Source organism: Petromyzon marinus, chromosome 21 (assembly GCF_048934315.1).
Source record: "Petromyzon marinus isolate PM22_M1 ecotype Great Lakes invasive population chromosome 21, UKy_Petmar_22M1.pri1.0, whole genome shotgun sequence".
Taxonomy (NCBI): domain Eukaryota; kingdom Metazoa; phylum Chordata; class Hyperoartia; order Petromyzontiformes; family Petromyzontidae; genus Petromyzon; species Petromyzon marinus.
Window position 1 is genome coordinate 390485 of NC_133687.1, and position 20992 is coordinate 411476.

Below are 20992 nucleotides of genomic sequence, written 5' to 3' on the forward strand. Positions count from 1 at the left end.
GGGGGCACCCCCCCCCCCACTAATGCCCTTATAAGGGCAGGACCCGCGCTGCCCACGTGGACGCGTGGCTGGGTGAGTGAGCTGCGAGCTGGGACGCGGGCTGTGTGGGCGCCGTTGGGGTCGTTAAACAACGAGCCGGGAAACCGGTTACAGCTTTCAGAAGCGGTTACCGGTTCCCAGAGACAGGAAACCGGTAACCGTTTACCGTGGAATTTTACGATTGTTTTTTTTTGTTTAACCGCGCGGCAAACCAATCCGAGAATACAGCACTTGCAATGTCTGGCGGCATGGCCTCCATGCGAGGGTAATTTGGCCTTCTCTTCCACACCAACCGTTCTGTGGAGGAGGTGAGCGCGTCCCTCACTCGAGCCCACCACCACCACCACACGCGCGATCTGCCCGTTCGTGGACTGAAACTGCGGTGAACCCGTGCATGAGCTGCTGTGTGGACATGAGCGATAGATTAATCAACCTGCCCCACACACACTGTCGTGTCACCTCACGCCGGGAGATGGAATCCAACCGGTGGCCTGTGGATCGCAAGTCAGCAGGCCTGCTGCTACTGCTGCCCGCCGTTTCGCCACGACTGGGCAGCAGCAGCAGCTATCGGTTAAGGTGGTGAACGCTCCCAGATATTTAGGGGCGGCGAACCGGTTTTGCCGGGTTTGCTTTCATGCGGTTACCGGTTTGGAAAATGTTCCATTTTAAAAGCCCCGAGGAGGCACAGGCCCTCGGGGCAGTTTGTAGCGATGACAATTTATACATCCAGTGAGTGAGAGAGAGAGCGATGTCGTGAGGATAGCTGGAGAGAGATGTAGCGAGATATGCACTGTAATAAGATAGAGTTGCAGTGAGATGGGATCGAGAATTGTGACAGATGCACACTAGTAATGTGAGATAAGAGATAGAGTTGTAGTGAGATGAGAGATGGAGTGGGGTGGGAGTTCACATCCTAGCTGATGAGGTTCAATCGGCACATCGTAAACCCTATCTCCGGAGTCGATAAAACGAGCGTGACTCTGCTGTGGATAAGTCAACTGCGGTTATCCTTTGGGGGGGATACTCGCCCTCGCCGTAGGAATGTGGAAATTCCACCACAGCAGGAACTCGCTTCGACATCAGAGTGTGACAGTGATGGGGTGTGTTGTGATGGTGACGGTGTTCGATGATGTAACATCGCTCCAGAGTTGGGACACTGCTGACAATAAACCTATTAACCCCCGCCTAGATTCACTTCATGCCAAATTCGATCCTTTAGTGCTCAGCAAACTTCGTGCATTCCGCGCATGCGCATTGCGTGCTGGGCGGGGACATTTAGTGAGGTCCGAATTTCGCTTGGGAGTCCACGCTGGCAGCAGACAGAGGCAACAGTGACAGAAGTTGCGCCGAGCGACGCTGCGCAACAGACAGCGGCAAGCACAGAAGCCGGGTCGGTCAGACAGAGGCGATTTAGAACAGCAGCCATAGCGCGGGAACCGGTTGTGACAGGAGCCGCTGTTTTCGGCGCGTGGCTCCGGTCCATAGCCACTCGCGTGGCACCGCGATCCGTGCAGGCAGAAGAGCTCGAAGCCGGGGAGAGTCCCGGTAACAGGACGGGCGGTGGTGGTGGTGGAGGTGTCGTCGTTAAGGTGGTGGTGTCATCGTTGTGGTGGTGGTGTCGTTAAGGTGGTGGTGTCGTCGTTAAGGTGGTGGTGGTGTCGTCGTTATGGTAGTGGTGGTGTTGTTAAGGTGGTGGTGGTGGTGTCATCGTTGTGGTGGTGGTGGTGTCGTTAAGGTGGTGGTGGTGTCGTCGTTAAGGTGGTGGTGGTGTCGTTAAGGTGGTGGTGTCGTTAAGGTGGTGGTGGTGTCATCGTTGTGGTGGTGGTGGTGTCATCATTAAGGTGGTGGTGGAGCCAACAGCAGTGACGATTATCACCGGTCCTGGGCCTCCCCTAGGTCGACTCAGCCTCAAATGAGTACCTGGTGAGGTGTGCAAACATCGACACTAAGGAGACAAAGGCGGCAGGGCGTTGTGCTGGCCACCCACCCCCTCGTGCGCCATATCGGCCTTCAAAGGTGCTTGCTAACCGCACTTGCCCCAACAGTCTATTAAGGCTATACGGGGCATCTTTGTCTTTGGTGTAGTCACAGTGGTGGTGATGATGATGTTGATCCATGTGGTGATGGCGATGTATGTGGTGAAGGTGATGATGATGGTAGTGGTGGTGATGTTACACAGGTAGTAGTCGCAGCAGCTGGTGGTGGAGTTGGTGGTGTGCACGATGCTGTCAACCATGAGGGCGTGGAGCAGAGCCGGTGTGCAATGGAGGGCGGCCTGGGCTGTCAGTGGTGCGCACACCGCACACACAACCCACCTACAGACACTAGCTACACACACTAGTTACACACACACCCCACCTACACACCCCACCTACACACCCCACCTACACACCCCACCTACACACCCCACCTACACACCCCACCTACACACACTAGCTACACACACTAGTTACACACACACCCCACCTACACACCCCACCTACACACCCCACCTACACACCCCACCTACACACCCCACCTACACACCCCACCTACACACACTAGCTACACACACTAGTTACACACACACCCCACCTACACACCCCACCTACACACCCCACCTACACACCCCACCTACACACCCCACCTACACACCCCACCTACACACACTAGCTACACACACTAGCTACACACACACCCCACCTACACACCCCACCTACACACCCCACCTACACACCCCACCTACACACACTAGCTACACACACCAACTACACACACACCAACTACACACACCCCATCTACACACACCCCAACAACATATACACCAGCTACACACACACCAGCTACACACACCAGCTACACACACCTACACACACCTACACACACCAAATAAACGCACGCACACCAACTACGCACACACCAACTACGCACACACCAACTACGTACACACCAACTACACACACACACCAGCTACACACACCCCTGCTACACACACACATAAACCAACTACACACCAACTACGCACACCAGATACACGCACACCAACTACACACACACCAATTACACGCACACACCAACTACACGCACACCTCAACTACACGCACACCAGATAGATGCACACCAACTATACACACCAAATACACACACCAACTACACACACCCCAACTACATACACACCAGCTACACATACCAGCTACACACACACCAGCTACACACACCAGCTACACACACACACCTACACACACCAAATAAACGCACACACACCAACTACACATACACCACTGTGATTGTGTACACACACACTGGGTGTCCACTGTGACCATGTACACACACACACACACCTCGTGTTCACTGCGACCGTGTACACACACACACCTCGTGTCCACTGTGACCGTGTACACACACACCGTGTCCACTGTGACCATGTACACACACATACACCTCGTGTCCACTGTGACCGTGTACACACACACACCTCGTGTCCACTGTGACCATGTACACACACCTCGTGTCCACTGTGACCGTGTACACACACATACACCTCGTGTCCACTGTGACCGTGTACACACACACACCTCGTGTCCACTGTGACCATGTACACACACCTCGTGTCCACTGTGACCATGTACACACACATACACCTCGTGTCCACTGTGACCGTGTACACACACACACACCTCGTGTCCACTGTGACCGTGTACACACACACCTAGTGTTCACTGTGACAGTGTACACGCACACACACACCCCGTGTTCACTGCGACCGTGTACACACACACACACACCTCGTGTTCACTGCGACCGTGTACACACACACACCTCGTGTCCACTGTAACCGTGTACACACACACACTTCGTGTCCACTGTGACCATGTACACACACCTAGTGTTCACTGCGACCGTGTACACACACACACACCTCGTGTTCACTGTGACCGTGTACACACACACACACACACCTCGTGTCCACTGTGACCGTGTACACACACACCTAGTGTTCACTGTGACCGTGTACACGCACACACACACCCCGTGTTCACTGCGACCGTGCACACACACACACCTCGTGTTCACTGCGACCGTGTACACACACACATCCCGTGTCCACTTTGACCGTGTACACACACACACACCTCGTGTCCACTGTGACCATGTACACACACCTCGTGTCCACTGTGACCATGTACACATACATACACCTCGTGTCCACTGTGACCGTGTACACACACACACCTCGTGTCCACTGTGACCGTGTACACACACACACACCCTGTGTCCACTGTGACCATGTACACACACCTCGTGTCCACTGTGACCGTGTACACACACACCTAGTGTTCACTGTGACCGTGTACACACACACACACCTCGTGTTCACTGTGACCATGTACACACACCTCGTGTCCACTGTGACCATGTACACACACCTCGTGTCCACTGTGACGATGTACACACACACACACACCTCGTGTTCACTGTGACTGTGTACACACACACACACACCCCGTGTCCACTGTGACCATGTACACACACACACACACCCCGTGCCCAGTGACCGTGTACACACACACACACACCTCGTGTCCACTGTGAACGTGTACACACACACACACCCCCCGTGTCCACTGTGACTGTGTACACACACACACACACATCCCGTATCCACTGTGACTGTGTACACACACACACACCCTGTGTCTACTGTGACCATGTACACACATACACCTCGTGTCCACTGTGACCATGTACACACACATACACCTCGTGTCCACTGTGACCGTGTACACACACACACACCTCGTGTCCACTGTGACCATGTACACACACACACCCTGTGTCCACTGTGACCATGTACACACACACACCCTGTGTCCACTGTGACCGTGTACACACACACACCGTGTCCACTGTGACTGTGTACACACACACACATATCCCGTATCCACTGTGACCGTGTACACACACACACACTTCGTGTCCAGTGACCGTGTACACACACACACCTCGTGTCCACTGTGACCATGTACACACACACACCTCGTGTCCACTGTGTCCGTGTACACACACACACCTAGTGTTCACTGTGTCCGTGTACACACACACACCTAGTGTCCACTGTGACCGTGTACACACACACACACACCCCGTGTCCACTGTGACCGTGTACACACGCACGCCTCGTGTCCACTGTGACCGTGTACACACACCTAGTGTTCACTGTGACCGTGTACACACACACACACACCTCGTGTCCACTGTGACCGTGTACACACACCTCGTGTCCACTGTGACCATGTACACACACACACACCCCGTGTCCACTGTGACCGTGTACACACACACACCTAGTGTCCACTGTGACCGTGTACACACACACACACCCCGTGTCCACTGTGACCGTGTACACACACACACACACCTCGTGTCCACTGTGACCGTGTACACACACACATCCCGTGTCCACTGTGACCGTGTACACACGCACACACCCTGTGTCCACTGTGACCGTGTACACACACACCCCGTGTTCACTGTGACCGTGTACACACGCACACACACAACCCGTGTACACTAAGACCGTGTACACACACACCTCGTGTCCACTGTGACCGTGTACACACCAGGGACGTGCGGTCAGGGGAGGCAGAGCCTCACCTGTCATACTCCAATAAAAATAGCTGACGAAAAGAAAAAAAAGAAAATGAAATAAATATGAAGATTTTTCCACTGACCTGTGTTATAAATGTCATTGCTGTACGATTCCAATCATTTTTATAGTCAAAATTGCCAAATTTGCGGAGCTCCACTGCAAATACAGGAAGAGACGAGAGGTGAGGCAGCGATGAGCTCAGCCTCCCCTCTGATTGCGCAACCCCTCAGTAACTGGATGGAGCGCGGGCAATAAGCGCGTGCCTGTTACTATCTCAGTATGTCACCTATGTAATGTTTGAGACCCCTTCATTTCATGTCCTCGCCTTCCATACTCCCTGTAACTTATTTCACGTATGTGTATAAAGATATTTAGGTTCGCTGGTCTCGTCATGAAACTGCAATGAAAAAGCACCAGGGGAGGCAGCTATCACATCTGCCTCACAGGGGGACGTGTCTAACACGCCCCCCCTCAGTGAGGCCACGCCCCCTCCGTGAGGCCACACCCCCCCTCTGTGTGAATCTGGCTCTCACACAAGCCAGTGCCTCCCCAGCCATTGACCTCGCCGCATGTCACTGGTACACACACAGAGCATGTCCACTATGACCGTGTACACACTGTGTTTGCGCTCGCTCCGTGCATTGTCTCTCCCTCCAGCTCCCTGTGCCAGATTGTCTGCAACTGCTCCTGGCGGTGGCGGCAGCGGTGGTGGTGGCATCGCGGCCGGCGCGCCGTCTCCTCCGCGCGCCGCCGCCGCACTGGGGAGCCGGCAGCGTGGGTGTTCGGTGCCCCTGGTGCGGCGCGCCGAGTTGGTGCGGGCACGGCGTGTTGTCGTGAAGCTGGGCAGCGCCGTGGTGACGCGCGGAGATGAGTGCGGCCTCGCCCTTGGCAGGCTCGCCTCCATCGTGGAGCAGGTGAGCTCGCGCTGACCGCTCGCGCGCCTACCCACTCGCACAATGGTGAGAGCGGGCGTGTGTGGGCTCGTCTCAAGGCCGATTTCGAGGCAACCGTTGCTGGTGATGATTGCTGGCAATGATTGCCCTGAAATTGCCCGAGTGGATGGATGATTGTGGCTTTGAGAACAACTCGTGTCTGCTAAGGAGCAGGGAACCGGTGAGGAGTCCCTCGCCAATCGTTCACCACACTCGCCACACTCACCACACTCACCCCTCGCACACACACACCACGCTCACACCTCCACACTCACTCGTCACTCGCACACGTACGCCACGCGCACACCACACGGACTCGCCACACTCCCCTCTGACTCGCACACCAGGCACACTCTACACACTCGCCACGCCTGCCCCCTGACTCATACGCGCACACCACGAACACTTGCTCGCTCACTCAGGGACTCTTCACCTTTCCACTCACTTTCCACACACACTGTGTACGCTCAGTGCAGTGTGTGTGGTGAGTGTGTATGCTCCGTGCGGTGTGTATAGTGAGTATGTACGCTCCGTGCAGTGTGTGTGGTGAGTGTGTACGTACTGTGCGGTGTGTGTTGTGAGTGTGTACGGTCCGTGCGGTGTGGGTGGTGAGTGTGTATGCTCTGTGTGGTGTGTGTGGTGAGTGTGTACGCTCCGTGCAGTGTGTGTGGTGAGTGTGTACGCTCCGTGTGGTGTAATGTGGTGAGTGTGTACGTACCATGCAGCGTGTGTGGTGAGTGTGTACGTACTGTGCGGTGTGTGTGGTAAGTGTGTACGTACCGTGCAGTGTGTGTGGTGAGTGTGTACGTACCATGCAGCGTGTGTGGTGAGTGTGTACGTACTGTGCGGTGTGTGTGGTAAGTGTGTACGTACCGTGCAGTGTGTGTGGTGAGTGTGTACGCTCCGTGAAGTGTGTGTGGTGAGTGTGTACGTACCGTGCAGTGTGTGTGGTGAGTGTTTACGTACCGTGCAGTGTGTGTGGTGAATGTGTACGCTCCATGTAGTGTGTGTGGTGAGTGTGTACGCAGTGTGTGTGGTGAGTGTGTACGTACCGTGCAGTGTATGTGGTGAGTGTGGTGAGTGTGTTCGTACCGTGCGGTGTGTGTAGTGAGTGTGTACGCTCCGTGCTGTGTGTGTGGTGAGTGTATATACTCCGTGCAGTGTGTGTGTTGAGTTCGTACGTACTGTGCGGTGTGTGTCGTGAGTGTGTATGCTCCGTGCAGTGTGTGTGGTGAGTGTGTACGCTCTGTGCGGTGTGTGTGGTGAGTGTGTACTCTCTGTGCGGTGTGTATGGTGAGTGTGTACGCTTTGTGCGGTGTGTGTGGTGAGTGTGTACACACCGTGCAGAGTGTGTGGTGAGTGTGTACGCTCGGTGCGGTGTGTGTGGTGAGTGTGCACACACCGTGCAGAGTGTGTGGTGAGTGTGTACGCTCGGTGCGGTGTGTGTGGTGAGTGTGTACACACCGTGCAGAGTGTGTGGTGAGTGTGTACGCTCCGTGCGGTGTGTGTCGTGAGTGTGTACGTACCGTGCGGTGTGTGTGGTGAATGTGTATGCTCCGTGTAGTGTGTGTGGTGAGTGTGTACGCTCCGTGCAGTGTGTGGTGAGTGTGGTGAGTGTGTACGTACCGTGCAGTGTGTGTGGTGAGTGTGTACGTACTGTGTGGTGTGTGTGGTGTGTACGTACCGTGCGGTGTGTGTGGTTAGTGTGTACACACCGTGCGGTGTGTGGTCAGTGTGTACGTACCGTGCGGTGTGTGTGGTGAGTGTGTACGTACCGTACAGTGTGTGGTGAATGTGTACGCTCTGTGTAGTGTGTGTAGTGAGTGTGTACGCTCCGTGCAGTGAGTGTGGTGAGTGTGGTGAGTGTGTACGTACTGTGCGGTGTGTGTGGTGAGTGTGTACGTGCCGTGCGGTGTGTGTGGTTAGTGTGTACGCTCCGTGTAGTGTGTGTGGTGAGTGTGTACGCTCCTTGCAGTGTGTGTAGTGAGTGTATGCTAAGTGCGGTGTGTGTGGTGAGTGTGTACGCTCTGTGCGGTGTGTGTGGTGAGTGTGTACGCACCGTCCAGTGTGTGTGGTGAGTGTGTACGCTCTGTGCAGTGTGTGTGGTGAGTGTGATGAGTGTGTTCGTACCGTGCAGTGTGTGTGGTGAGTGTGTACGTACTGTGCAGTGTGTGTGGTGAGTGTGTACGTACCGTGCGGTGTGTGTGGTTAGTGTGTACACACCGTGCGGTGTGTGTGGTGAGTGTGTGCGTACCGTGCGGTGTGTGTGGTGAGTGTGTACGTACCGTGCAGTGTGTGTGGTGAATGTGTACGCTCCGTGTAGTGTGTGTGGTGAGTGTGTGCGTACCGTGCGGTGTGTGTGGTGAGTGTGTACGTACCGTGCAGTGTGTGTGGTGAGTGTGTACGTACCGTGCGGTGTGTGTGGTGAGTGTGTACGCTCTGTGCCGTGTATGTGGTGAGTGTGTACGCTCTGTGCGGTCTGTGTAGTGAGTGTGTACGCTCTGTGCGGTGTGTGTGGTGAGTGTGTACGCTCTGTGCCGTGTATGTGGTGAGTGTGTACGCTCTGTGCGGTCTGTGTAGTGAGTGTGTACGCTCTGTGCGGTGTGTGTGGTGAGTGTGTACGCACCGTGCAGTGTGTGTGGTGTGTGTGTACGCTCTGTGCGGTGAGTGTGTACGCTCTGTGCGGTGTGTTTGGTGAGTGTGTACGTACCGTGCGGTGTGTGTCGTGAGTGTGTACGCTCCATGCGGTGTGTGTGGTGAGTATGTACTACCGTGCGGTGTGTGTAGTGAATGTGTACGCTCCGTGTAGTGTGTGGTGAATGTGTACGCTCCGTGTAGTGTGTGTGGTGAGTGTGTACGCTCCGTGCTGTGTGTGTGGTGAGTGTGGTGAGTGTGTACGTACCGTGCAGTGTGTGTGGTGAATATGTACGCTCTATGTAGTGTGTGTGGTGAGTGTGTACGTACCGTGCGGTGTGTGAATTGAGTGTGTACCTACCGTGCGGTGTGTGTGGTGAATGTGTACGCTCCGTGTAGTGTGTGTGGTGAGTGTGTACGCATTGTGTGTGGTGAGTGTGGTGAGTGTGTACATACCGTGCAGTGTGTGTGGTGAGTGTGTTCGTACCGTGCGGTGTGTGTATTGAGTGTGTAGGCTCCGTGCTGTGTGTGTGGTGAGTGTGTATACTCCGTGCAGTGTGTGTGGTGAGTGCGTACGTACCGTGCGGTGTGTGTAGTGAGTGTGTATGCTCCGTGCAGTGTGTGTCGTGAGTGTGTACGCTCCGTGCGGTGTGTGTGGTGAGTGTGTATTGCTGCGTGCAGTGTGTGTGGTGAGTGTGTACGCTCTGTGCGGTGTGTACGGTGAGTGTGTACGCTCTGTGCGGTATGTATGGTGAGTGTGTACGCTTTGTGCGGTGTGTGTGGTGAGTGTGTACGCTCTGTGCGGTGTGTGTGGTGAGTGTGTACACACCGTGCAGAGTGTGTGGTGGGTGTGTACGCTCCGTGCGGTCTGTGTGGTGAGTGTGTACGCTCTGTGCGGTCTGTGTGGTGAGTGGTTACGTGCCGTGCAGTGTGTGTGGTGAATGTGTACGCTCCGTGTAGTGTGTGTGGTGAGTGTGTACGCTCCGTGCAGTGTGTGTGGTGAGTGTGGTGAGTGTGTACGTACCGTGCAGTGTGTGTGGTGATTGTTTACGTACCGTGCAGTGTGTGTGGTGAATGTGTACGCTCTATGTAGTGTGTGTGGTGAGTGTGTACGTACCGTGCGGTGTGTGTGGTGAATGTGTACGCTCCGTGTAGTGTGTGTGGTGAGTGTGTACGCATTGTGTGTGGTGAGTGTGGTGAGTGTGTACGTACCGTGCAGTGTGTGTGGTGAGTGTGTTCGTACCGTGCGGTGTGTGTAGTGAGTGTGTACGCTCCGTGCTGTGTGTGTGGTGAGTGTGTATACTCCGTGCAGTGTGTGTGGTGAGTGCGTACGTACCGTGCGGTGTGTGTAGTGAGTGTGTATGCTCCGTGCAGTGTGTGTCGTGAGTTTGTACGCTCCGTGCGGTGTGTGTGGTGATTGTGTATTGCTGCGTGCAGTGTGTGTGGTGAGTGTGTACGCTCTGTGCGGTATGTATGGTGAGTGTGTACGCTTTGTGCGGTGTGTGTGGTGAGTGTGTACGCTCTGTGCGGTGTGTGTGGTGAGTGTGTACACACCGTGCAGAGTGTGTGGTGAGTGTGTACGCTCTGTGCGGTGTGTGTGGTGAGTGTGTACACACCGTGCAGAGTGTGTGGTGAGTGTGTACGCTCCGTGCGGTCTGTGTGGTGAGTGTGTACGTACCGTGCGGTGTGTGTGGTGAATGTGTACGCTCCGTGTAGTGTGTGTGGTGAGTGTGTACGCTCCGTGCAGTGTGTGTGGTGAGTGTGGTAAGTGTTTACGTACCGTGCAGTGTGTGTGGTGAGTGTGTACGTACTGTGTGGTGTGTGGTGTGTACTTACCGTGCGGTGTGTGTGGTTAGTGTGTACTTACCGTGCGGTGTGTGTGGTGAGTGTGTGCGTACCGTGCAATGTTTGTGGTGAATGTGTACGCTCCATGTAGTGGGTGTGGTGAGTGTGTATGCTCCGTGCAGTGTGTGTGGTGAGTGTGTATTCTCCATACAGTGTGTGTGGTGAGTGTGTACGCTCTGTGTTGTGAGTGTGTACGCTCCGTGCGGTGTGTGGTGAGTGTGTACGTACCGTGTGGTGTGTGTGGTGAGTGTGTATGCTCCATGCAGTGTGTGTGGTGAGTGTGTACGCTCTGTGCCGTGTGTGTGGTGAGTGTGTACACTCTGTGCGGTGTGTGTAGTGAGTGTGTACGCTCTGTGCGGTGTGTGTGGTGAGTGTGTACGCACCGTGCAGTGTGTGTGGTGTGTGTGTACGCTCTGTGCGGTGAGTGTGTACGCTCTGTGCGGTGTGTTTGGTGAGTGTGTACGTACCGTGCGGTGTGTGTCGTGAGTGTGTACGCTCCGTGCGGTGTGTGTGGTGAGTATGTACTACCGTGCGGTGTGTGTAGTGAATGTGTACGCTCCGTGTAGTGTGTGTGGTGAATGTGTACGCTCCGTGTAGTGTGTGTGGTGAATGTGTACGCTCCGTGTAGTGTGTGTGGTGAGTGTGTACGCTCCGTGCTGTGTGTGTGGTGAGTGTGGTGAGTGTGTACGTACCGTGCAGTGTGTGTGGTGAGTGTGTATGTACTGTGTGGTGAGTGTGTACGTACCGTGCAGTGTGTGTGGTGAATGTGTACGCTCTATGTAGTGTGTGTGGTGAGTGTGTACACACCGTGCGGTGTGCGAATTGAGTGTGTACCTACCGTGCGGTGTGTGTGGTGAATGTGTACGCTCCGTGTAGTGTGTGTGGTGAGTGTGTACGCATTGTGTGTGGTGAGTGTGGTGAGTGTGTACGTACCGTGCAGTGTGTGTGGTGAGTGTGTTCGTACCGTGCGGTGTGTGTATTGAGTGTGTACGCTCCGTGCTGTGTGTGTGGTGAGTGTGTATACTCCGTGCAGTGTGTGTGGTGAGTGCGTACGTACTGTGCGGCGTGTGTAGTGAGTGTGTATGCTCCGTGCAGTGTGTGTCGTGAGTGTGTACGCTCCGTGCAGTGTGTGTGGTGAGTGTGTACGCTCTGTGCGGTGTGTACGGTGAGTGTGTACGCTCTGTGCGGTATGTATGGTGAGTGTGTACGCTTTGTGCGGTGTGTGTGGTGAGTGTGTACGCTCTGTGCAGTGTGTGTGGTGAGTGTGTACACACCGTGCAGAGTGTGTGGTGAGTGTGTACGCTCTGTGCGGTGTGTGTGGTGAGTGTGTACACACCGTGCAGAGTGTGTGGTGAGTGTGTACGCTCCGTGCGGTCTGTGTGGTGAGTGTGTACGTATCGTGTGGTGTGTGTGGTGATTGTGTACGCTCCGTGTAGTGTGTGTGGTGAGTGTGTACGCTCCGTGCAGTGTGTGTGGTGAGTGTGTACGTACCGTGCAGTGTGTGCGGTGATTGTGTACGTACCGTGCAGTGTGTGTGGTGAATGTGTACGCTCTATGTAGTGTGTATGGTGAGTGTGTACGTTCTGTGCAGTGTGTGTGGTGAGTGGGTACGTACTATGCAGTGTGTGTGGTGAGTGTGTATGCTCCGTGCGGTGTGTGTGGTGAGTGTGTACGCACCGTGCGGTGTGTGTGGTGAGTGTGGTGAGTGTGTACGTACCGTGCAGTGTGTGTGGTGAGTGTGTACGCTCTGTGTGGTGTGTGTGGTGAGTGTGTACGCTCTGTGCGGTGAGTGTGTACGCTCCGTGCGGTGTGTGTGGTGAATGTTTACGCTCCGTGCTGTGTGTGGTGAGTGTGGTGAGTGTGTATGTACCGTGCAGTGTGTGTAGTGAGTGTGTACGCTCCGTGCGGTGTCTGGTGAGTGTGTACGTACCATGCAGTGTGTGTGGTGAATGTGTACGTACCGTGCGGTGTGTGTGGTTAGTGTGTTCGTACCGTGCAGTGTATGTGGTGAGTGTGTATGCTCCGTGAAGTGTGTGTGGTGAGTGTGTACGTACCGTGCGGTGTGTGTGCTGAGTGTGTACGCTCTGTGCGGTGTGTGTGGTGAGTGTGTACGCTCCGTGCGTGGTGTGGTGAGTGTGTATTCACCGTGCGGTGTGTGTGGTGAGTGTGTACGTACCGTGCGGTGTGTGTGGTGAGTGTGTACGCTCCGTGCGGTGTGTGTGGTGAGTGTCTACGCTCTGTGCGGTGTGTGTGGTGAGTGTGTACGCTCCGTGCGGTGTGTGTGGTGAATGTGTACACACCGTGCAGGGTGTGTGGTGAGTGTGTATGTACCGTGTGGTGTGTGTGGTGAGTGTGTACGCTCCGTGCGGTGTGTGTGGTGAGCGTGTACGTTCTGTGCAGTGCGTGTGGTGTGTACGCTCCGTGCTGTGTGTGTGGTGAGTGTGTACGCACCGTGCGGTGTGTGTGGTGAGTGTGTACGTTCTGTGCAGTGCGTGTGGTGTATACGCTCCGTGCGGTGTGTGTGGTGAGTGTGTACGCACCGTGCGGTGTGTGTGGTGAGTGTGTACATACCGTGCGGTGTGTGTGGTGAGTGTGTACGTACCGTGCAGTGTGTGAGGTGAGTGTGTACGCTCTGTGCGGTGTGTGTGGTGAGTGTGTACTCTCTGTGCGGTGTGTGTGGTGAGTGTGTACGCTCCGTGCGGTCTGTGTGGTGAGTGTGTACGTATCGTGTGGTGTGTGTGGTGAATGTGTACGCTCCGTGTAGTGTGTGTGGTGAGTGTGTACGCTCCGTGCAGTGTGTGTGGTGAGTGTGTACGTACCGTGCAGTGTGTGCGGTGATTGTGTACGTACCGTGCAGTGTGTGTGGTGAATGTGTACGCTCTATGTAGTGTGTATGGTGAGTGTGTACGTTCTGTGCAGTGTGTGTGGTGAGTGTGTATGCTCCGTGCGGTGTGTGTGGTGAGTGTGTACGCACCGTGCGGTGTGTGTGGTGAGTGTGTACGTACCGTGCAGTGTGTGTGGTGAGTGTGTACGCTCTGTGTGGTGTGTGTGGTGAGTGTGTACGCTCTGTGCGGTGAGTGTGTACGCTCCGTGCGGTGTGTGTGGTGAATGTTTACGCTCCGTGCTGTGTGTGGTGAGTGTGGTGAGTGTGTATGTACCGTGCAGTGTGTGTAGTGAGTGTGTACGCTCCGTGCGGTGTCTGGTGAGTGTGTACGTACCATGCAGTGTGTGTGGTGAATGTGTACGTACCGTGCGGTGTGTGTGGTTAGTGTGTTCGTACCGTGCAGTGTATGTGGTGAGTGTGTATGCTCCGTGAAGTGTGTGTGGTGAGTGTGTACGCTCCGTGCGTGGTGTGGTGAGTGTGTATTCACCGTGCGGTGTGTGTGGTGAGTGTGTACGTACCGTGCGGTGTGTGTGGTGAGTGTGTACGCTCCGTGCGGTGTGTGTGGTGAGTGTCTACGCTCTGTGCGGTGTGTGTGGTGAGTGTGTACGCTCCGTGCGGTGTGTGTGGTGAATGTGTACACACCGTGCAGGGTGTGTGGTGAGTGTGTATGTACCGTGTGGTGTGTGTGGTGAGTGTGTACGCTCCGTGCGGTGTGTGTGGTGAGCGTGTACGTTCTGTGCAGTGCGTGTGGTGTGTACGCTCCGTGCTGTGTGTGTGGTGAGTGTGTACGCACCGTGCGGTGTGTGTGGTGAGTGTGTACGTTCTGTGCAGTGCGTGTGGTGTATACGCTCCGTGCGGTGTGTGTGGTGAGTGTGTACGCACCGTGCGGTGTGTGTGGTGAGTGTGTACATACCGTGCGGTGTGTGTGGTGAGTGTGTACGTACCGTGCAGTGTGTGAGGTGAGTGTGTACGCTCTGTGCGGTGTGTGTGGTGAGTGTGTACTCTCTGTGCGGTGTGTGTGGTGAGTGTGTACGCTATGTGCAGTGTTTGTTGTGAGTGTGTCCGCTCTTTGCGGTGTGTGTGGTGAGTGTGTACGTACCGTGCAGTGTGTGTCGTGAGTGTGTACGTACCGTGCGGTGTGTGTGCTGAGTGTGTACGCTCCGTGCAGTGTGTGTGGTGAGTATGTATGTACTGTGCGGTGTGTGTGGTGAGTGTGTACGCTCCGTGCGTTGTGTGTGGTGAGTGCGTACACCGTGCAGCGTGTGTGGTGAGTGCGTACACCGTGCAGCGTGTGTGGTGAGTGTGTACGTACCATGCAGTGTGTGTGGTGAGTGTGTACGCACCATGCGGGTGTATGTGTGGTGAGTGTGTACGCTCTGTGCGGTGTGTTTTGTGAGTGTGTACGCTCTGTGCGGTGTGTGTGGTGAGTGTGTACGTACTGTGCGGTGTGTGTGGTAAGTGTGTACGCTCCATGCGGTGTGTGTGGTGAGTGTGTACATTCCGTGCGGTGTGTGGTGAGTGTGTACGTACCGTGCGGTGTGTGTGGTAAGTGTGTTCGCTCTGTGCGGTGTGTGTGGTGAGTGTGTACGTACCGTGCAGTGTGTGTGGTGAGTGTGTACGCTCTGTGCAGTGTGATTGGTGAGTGTGTACGCTCTGTGCAGTGTGTGTGGTAAGTGTGTACGTACCGTGCGGTGTGTGTGGTGAATGTGTACGTACTGTGCGGTGTGTGTGGTGAGTGTGTACGCTCTGTGCAGTGTGTATGGTGAGTGTGTACGTACTGTGCAGTCAGTGTGGTGAGTGTGTACGCACCGTGCAGTGTGTGTGGTGAGTGTGTACGCACCGTGCAGTGTGTGTGGTGAGTGTGTACGTACCGTGCAGTGTGTGTGAGGAGTGTGTACGTACCGTGCAGTGTGTGTGAGGAGTGTGTCCGTACCATGCGGTGTGTGTGGTGAGTGTGTACGCTCTGTGCGGTGTGTGTGGTGAGTGTGTACGCTTTGTGCGGTGTGTGTGGTGAGTGTGTACGCTTTGTGCGGTGTGTGTGGTGAGTGTGTACGTACCGTCCGGTGTGTGTGGTAAGTGTGTACGTTCCGTGCGGTGTGTGTTGTGAGTGTGTACGTACCGTGCGGTGTGTGTGGTGAGTGTGTACGCTACGTGCGTTGTGTGTGGTGAGTGTGTACGCTACGTGTGGTGTGGTGAGTGTGTATTCACCGTGCGGTGTGTGTGGTGAGTGTGTACGTACCGTGCGGTGTGTGTGGTGAGTGTGTATGCTCCGTGCGGTGTGTGTGGTGAGTGTGTACACACCGTGCAGTGTGTGTGGTGAGTGTGTATGTACCGTGTGGTGTGTGTGGTGAGTGTGTACGCTCCGTGCGGTGTGTGTGGTGAGCGTGTACGTTCTGTGCAGTGCGTGTGGTGTGTACGCTCCGTGCTGTGTGTGTGGTGAGTGTGTACGCACCGTGCGGTGTGTGTGGTGAGTGTGTACGTTCTGTGCAGTGCGTGTGGTGTATACGCTCCGTGCGGTGTGTGTGGTGAGTGTGTACGCACCGTGCGGTGTGTGTGGTGAGTGTGTACATACCGTGCGGTGTGTGTGGTGAGTGTGTACGTACCGTGCAGTGTGTGAGGTGAGTGTGTACGCTCTGTGCGGTGTGTGTGGTGAGTGTGTACTCTCTGTGCGGTGTGTGTGGTGAGTTTGTACGCTATGTGCAGTGTTTGTTGTGAGTGTGTCCGCTCTTTGCGGTGTGTGTGGTGAGTGTGTACGTACCGTGCAGTGTGTGTCGTGAGTGTGTACATACCGTGCGGTGTGTGTGGTGAGTGCGTACACAGTGCAGCGTGTGTGGTGAGTGCGTACACCGTGCAGCGTGTGTGGTGAGTGTGTGCGTACACCGTGCAGCGTGTGTGGTGAGTGTGTACGTACCATGCAGTGTGTGTGGTGAGTGTGTACGCACCATGCGGGTGTATGTGTGGTGAGTGTGTACGCTCTGTGCGGTGTGTGTGGTGAGTGTGTACGTACTGTGCGGTGTGTGTGGTAAGTGTGTACGCTCCATGCGGTGTGTGTGGTGAGTGTGTACATTCCGTGCGGTGTGTGTGGTGAGTTTGTACGTACCGTGCGGTGTGTGTGGTAAGTGTGTACGCTCTGTGCGGTGTGTGTGGTGAGTGTGTACGTACCGTGCAGTGTGTGTGGTGAGTGTGTACGCTCTGTGCAGTGTGATTGGTGAGTGTGTACGCACTGTGCAGTGTGTGTGGTAAGTGTGTACGTACCGTGCGGTGTGTGTGGTGAATGTGTACGCTCTATGTAGTGTGTGTGGTAAGTGTGTACGCTCCATGCGGTGTGTGTGGTGAGTGTGTACGCTCTGTGCAGTGTGTATGGTGAGTGTGTACGTACTGTGCAGTCAGTGTGGTGAGTGTGTACGCACCGTGCAGGGTGTGTGGTGAGTGTGTACGCACCGTGCAGTGTGTGTGGTGAGTGTGTACGTACCGTGCAGTGTGTGTGAGGAGTGTGTCCGTACCATGCGGTGTGTGTGGTGAGTGTGTACGCTCTGTGCGGTGTGTGTGGTGAGTGTGTACGCTTTGTGCGGTGTGTGTGGTGAGTGTGTACGTACCGTCCGGTGTGTGTGGTAAGTGTGTACGTTCCGTGCGGTGTGTGTTGTGAGTGTGTACGTACCGTGCGGTGTGTGTGGTGAGTGTGTACGCTACGTGCGTTGTGTGTGGTGAGTGTGTACGCTACGTGTGGTGTGGTGAGTGTGTATTCACCGTGCGGTGTGTGTGGTGAGTGTGTACGTACCGTGCGGTGTGTGTGGTGAGTGTGTACGCTCCGTGCGGTGTGTGTGGTGAGTGTCTACGCTCTGTGCGGTGTGTGTGGTGAGTGTGTACGCTCCGTGCGGTGTGTGTGGTGAGTGTGTACACACCGTGCAGTGTGTGTGGTGAGTGTGTATGTACCGTGTGGTGTGTGTGGTGAGTGTGTACGCTCCGTGCGGTGTGTGTGGTGAGCGTGTACGTTCTGTGCAGTGCGTGTGGTGTGTACGCTCCGTGCTGTGTGTGTGGTGAGTGTGTACGCACCGTGCGGTGTGTGTGGTGAGTGTGTACGTTCTGTGCAGTGCGTGTGGTGTATACGCTCCGTGCGATGTGTGTGGTGAGTGTGTACGCACCGTGCGGTGTGTGTGGTGTGTGTGTACATACCGTGCGGTGTGTGTGGTGAGTGTGTACGTACCGTGCAGTGTGTGAGGTGAGTGTGTACGCTCTGTGCGGTGTGTGTGGTGAGTGTGTACTCTCTGTGCGGTGTGTGTGGTGAGTTTGTACGCTATGTGCAGTGTTTGTTGTGAGTGTGTCCGCTCTCTGCGGTGTGTGTGGTGAGTGTGTACGTACCGTGCGGTGTGTGTGGTGAGTGTGTACGCTACGTGCGTTGTGTGTGGTGAGTGTGTACGCTACGTGTGGTGTGGTGAGTGTGTATTCACCGTGCGGTGTGTGTGGTGAGTGTGTACGTACCGTGCGGTGTGTGTGGTGAGTGTGTACGCTCCGTGCGGTGTGTGTGGTGAGTGTCTACGCTCTGTGCGGTGTGTGTGGTGAGTGTGTACGCTCCGTGCGGTGTGTGTGGTGAGTGTGTACACACCGTGCAGTGTGTGTGGTGAGTGTGTATGTACCGTGTGGTGTGTGTGGTGAGTGTGTACGCTCCGTGCGGTGTGTGTGGTGAGCGTGTACGTTCTGTGCAGTGCGTGTGGTGTGTACGCTCCGTGCTGTGTGTGTGGTGAGTGTGTACGCACCGTGCGGTGTGTGTGGTGAGTGTGTACGTTCTGTGCAGTGCGTGTGGTGTATACGCTCCGTGCGGTGTGTGTGGTGAGTGTGTACACACCGTGCAGTGTGTGTGGTGAGTGTGTATGTACCGTGTGGTGTGTGTGGTGAGTGTGTACGCTCCGTGCGGTGTGTGTGGTGAGCGTGTACGTTCTGTGCAGTGCGTGTGGTGTGTACGCTCCGTGCTGTGTGTGTGGTGAGTGTGTACGCACCGTGCGGTGTGTGTGGTGAGTGTGTACGCTCCGTGCGTGGTGTGGTGAGTGTGTATTCACCGTGCGGTGTGTGTGGTGAGTGTGTACGTACCGTGCGGTGTGTGTGGTGAGTGTGTACGCTCCGTGCGGTGTGTGTGGTGAGTGTCTACGCTCTGTGCGGTGTGTGTGGTGAGTGTGTACGCTCCGTGCGGTGTGTGTGGTGAGTGTGTACACACCGTGCAGTGTGTGTGGTGAGTGTGTATGTACCGTGTGGTGTGTGTGGTGAGTGTGTACGCTCCGTGCGGTGTGTGTGGTGAGCGTGTACGTTCTGTGCAGTGCGTGTGGTGTGTACGCTCCGTGCGGTGTGTGTGGTGAGTGTGTACACACCGTGCGGTGTGTGTGGTGAGTGTGTACGCACCGTGCGGTGTGTGTGGTGAGTGTGTACGTTCTGTGCAGTGCGTGTGGTGTATACGCTCCGTGCGGTGTGTGTGGTGAGTGTGTACGCACCGTGCGGTGTGTGTGGTGAGTGTGTACATACCGTGCGGTGTGTGTGGTGAGTGTGTACGTACCGTGCAGTGTGTGAGGTGAGTGTGTACGCTCTGTGCAGTGTGTGTGGTGAGTGTGTACTCTCTGTGCGGTGTGTGTGGTGAGTGTGTGTGTGCGCTATGTGCAGTGTTTGTTGTGAGTGTGTCCGCTCTTTGCGGTGTGTGTGGTGAGTGTGTACGTACCGTGCAGTGTGTGTCGTGAGTGTGTACGTACCGTGCGGTGTGTGTAGTGAGTGTGTACGCTCCGTGCAGTGTGTGTGGTGAGTATGTACGTACTGTGCGGTGTGTGTGGTGAGTGTGTACGCTCCGTGCGTTGTGTGTGGTGAGTGCGTACACCGTGCAGCGTGTGTGGTGAGTGTGTACGTACCATGCAGTGTGTGTGGTGAGTGTGTACGCACCATGCGGGTGTATGTGTGGTGAGTTTGTACGCTCCGTGCGGTGTGTTTTGTGAGTGTGTACGCTCTGTGCGGTGTGTGTGGTGAGTGTGTAGGTACTGTGCGGTGTGTGTGGTAAGTGTGTACGCTCCATGCGGTGTGTGTGGTGAGTGTGTACATTCCGTGCGGTGTGTGTGGTGAGTGTGTACGTACCGTGCGGTGTGTGGTAAGTGTGTTCGCTCTGTGCGGTGTGTGTGGTGAGTGTGTACGTACCGTGCAGTGTGTGTGGTGAGTGTGTACGCTCTGTGCAGTGTGATTGGTGAGTGTGAACGCTCTGTGCAGTGTGTGTGGTAAGTGTACGTACCGTGCGGTGTGTGTGGTGAATGTGTACGTACTGTGCGGTGTGTGTGGTGAGTGTGTATGCTCCGTGCGGTGTGTGTGGTGAGTGTGTACGCTCCGTGCGGTGTGTGGTGAGTGTGTACGTACCGTCCGGTGTGTGTGGTGAGTGTGTATGCTCCGTGCCGGTTGTGTGTGGTGAGTGTGTACGTACCGTTCGGTGTGTGTGGTGAGTGTGTACCTTCCTTGCGGTGTGTGTTGTGAGTGTGTACGTACTGTGCGGTGTGTGTGGTGAGTGTGTACGCTACGTGCATTGTGTGTGGTGAGTGTGTACGTACCGTGCGGTGTGTGTGGTGAGTGTGTACGCTTTGTGCGGTGTGTGTGGTGAGTGTGTACGTACTGTGCGGTGTGTGTGGTGAGTGTGTACGCTACGTGCATTGTGTGTGGTGAGTGTGTACGTACCGTGCGGTGTGCGTGGTGAGTGTGTACGCTCCGTGCAGTGTGTGTGGTGAATGTGTATGTCCTGTGCGGTGTGTGTGTGGTGAGTGTGTATGCTCCGTGCGGTGTGTGTGGTGAGTGTGTACGTACCGTGCAGTGTGTGTGAGGAGTGTGTCCGTACCGTGCGGTGTGTGTGGTGAGTGTGTACGCTCTGTGCGGTGTGTGTGGTGAGTGTGTACGCTTTGTGCGGTGTGTGTGGTGAGTGTGTACGTACCGTCCGGTGTGTGTGGTGAGTGTACGTTCCTTGCGGTGTGTGTTGTGAGTGTGTACGTACCGTGCGGTGTGTGTGGTGAGTGTGTACGT

General features: G+C 55.4%; 1 protein-coding gene across 9 annotated transcripts in view; it reads left to right on the forward strand.

Annotated features, from left to right (window-relative positions):
• The window catches only part of ALDH18A1 (aldehyde dehydrogenase 18 family member A1), a 63612-nt gene continuing 42620 nt past the window's right edge, over positions 1-20992 (forward strand). Inside the window, exons 1-4 of one of the 9 annotated variants that reach the window (XM_076068389.1) lie at positions 1467-1584; positions 1936-2055; positions 2219-2328; positions 6326-6582. In XM_076068389.1, coding sequence (XP_075924504.1) covers positions 2262-2328; positions 6326-6582 — 324 coding nt within the window. In that variant the 5' untranslated portion in view covers positions 1467-1584; positions 1936-2055; positions 2219-2261. The other 8 variants (XM_076068391.1, XM_076068386.1, XM_076068392.1 and 5 more) reach the window with 8 other exon arrangements.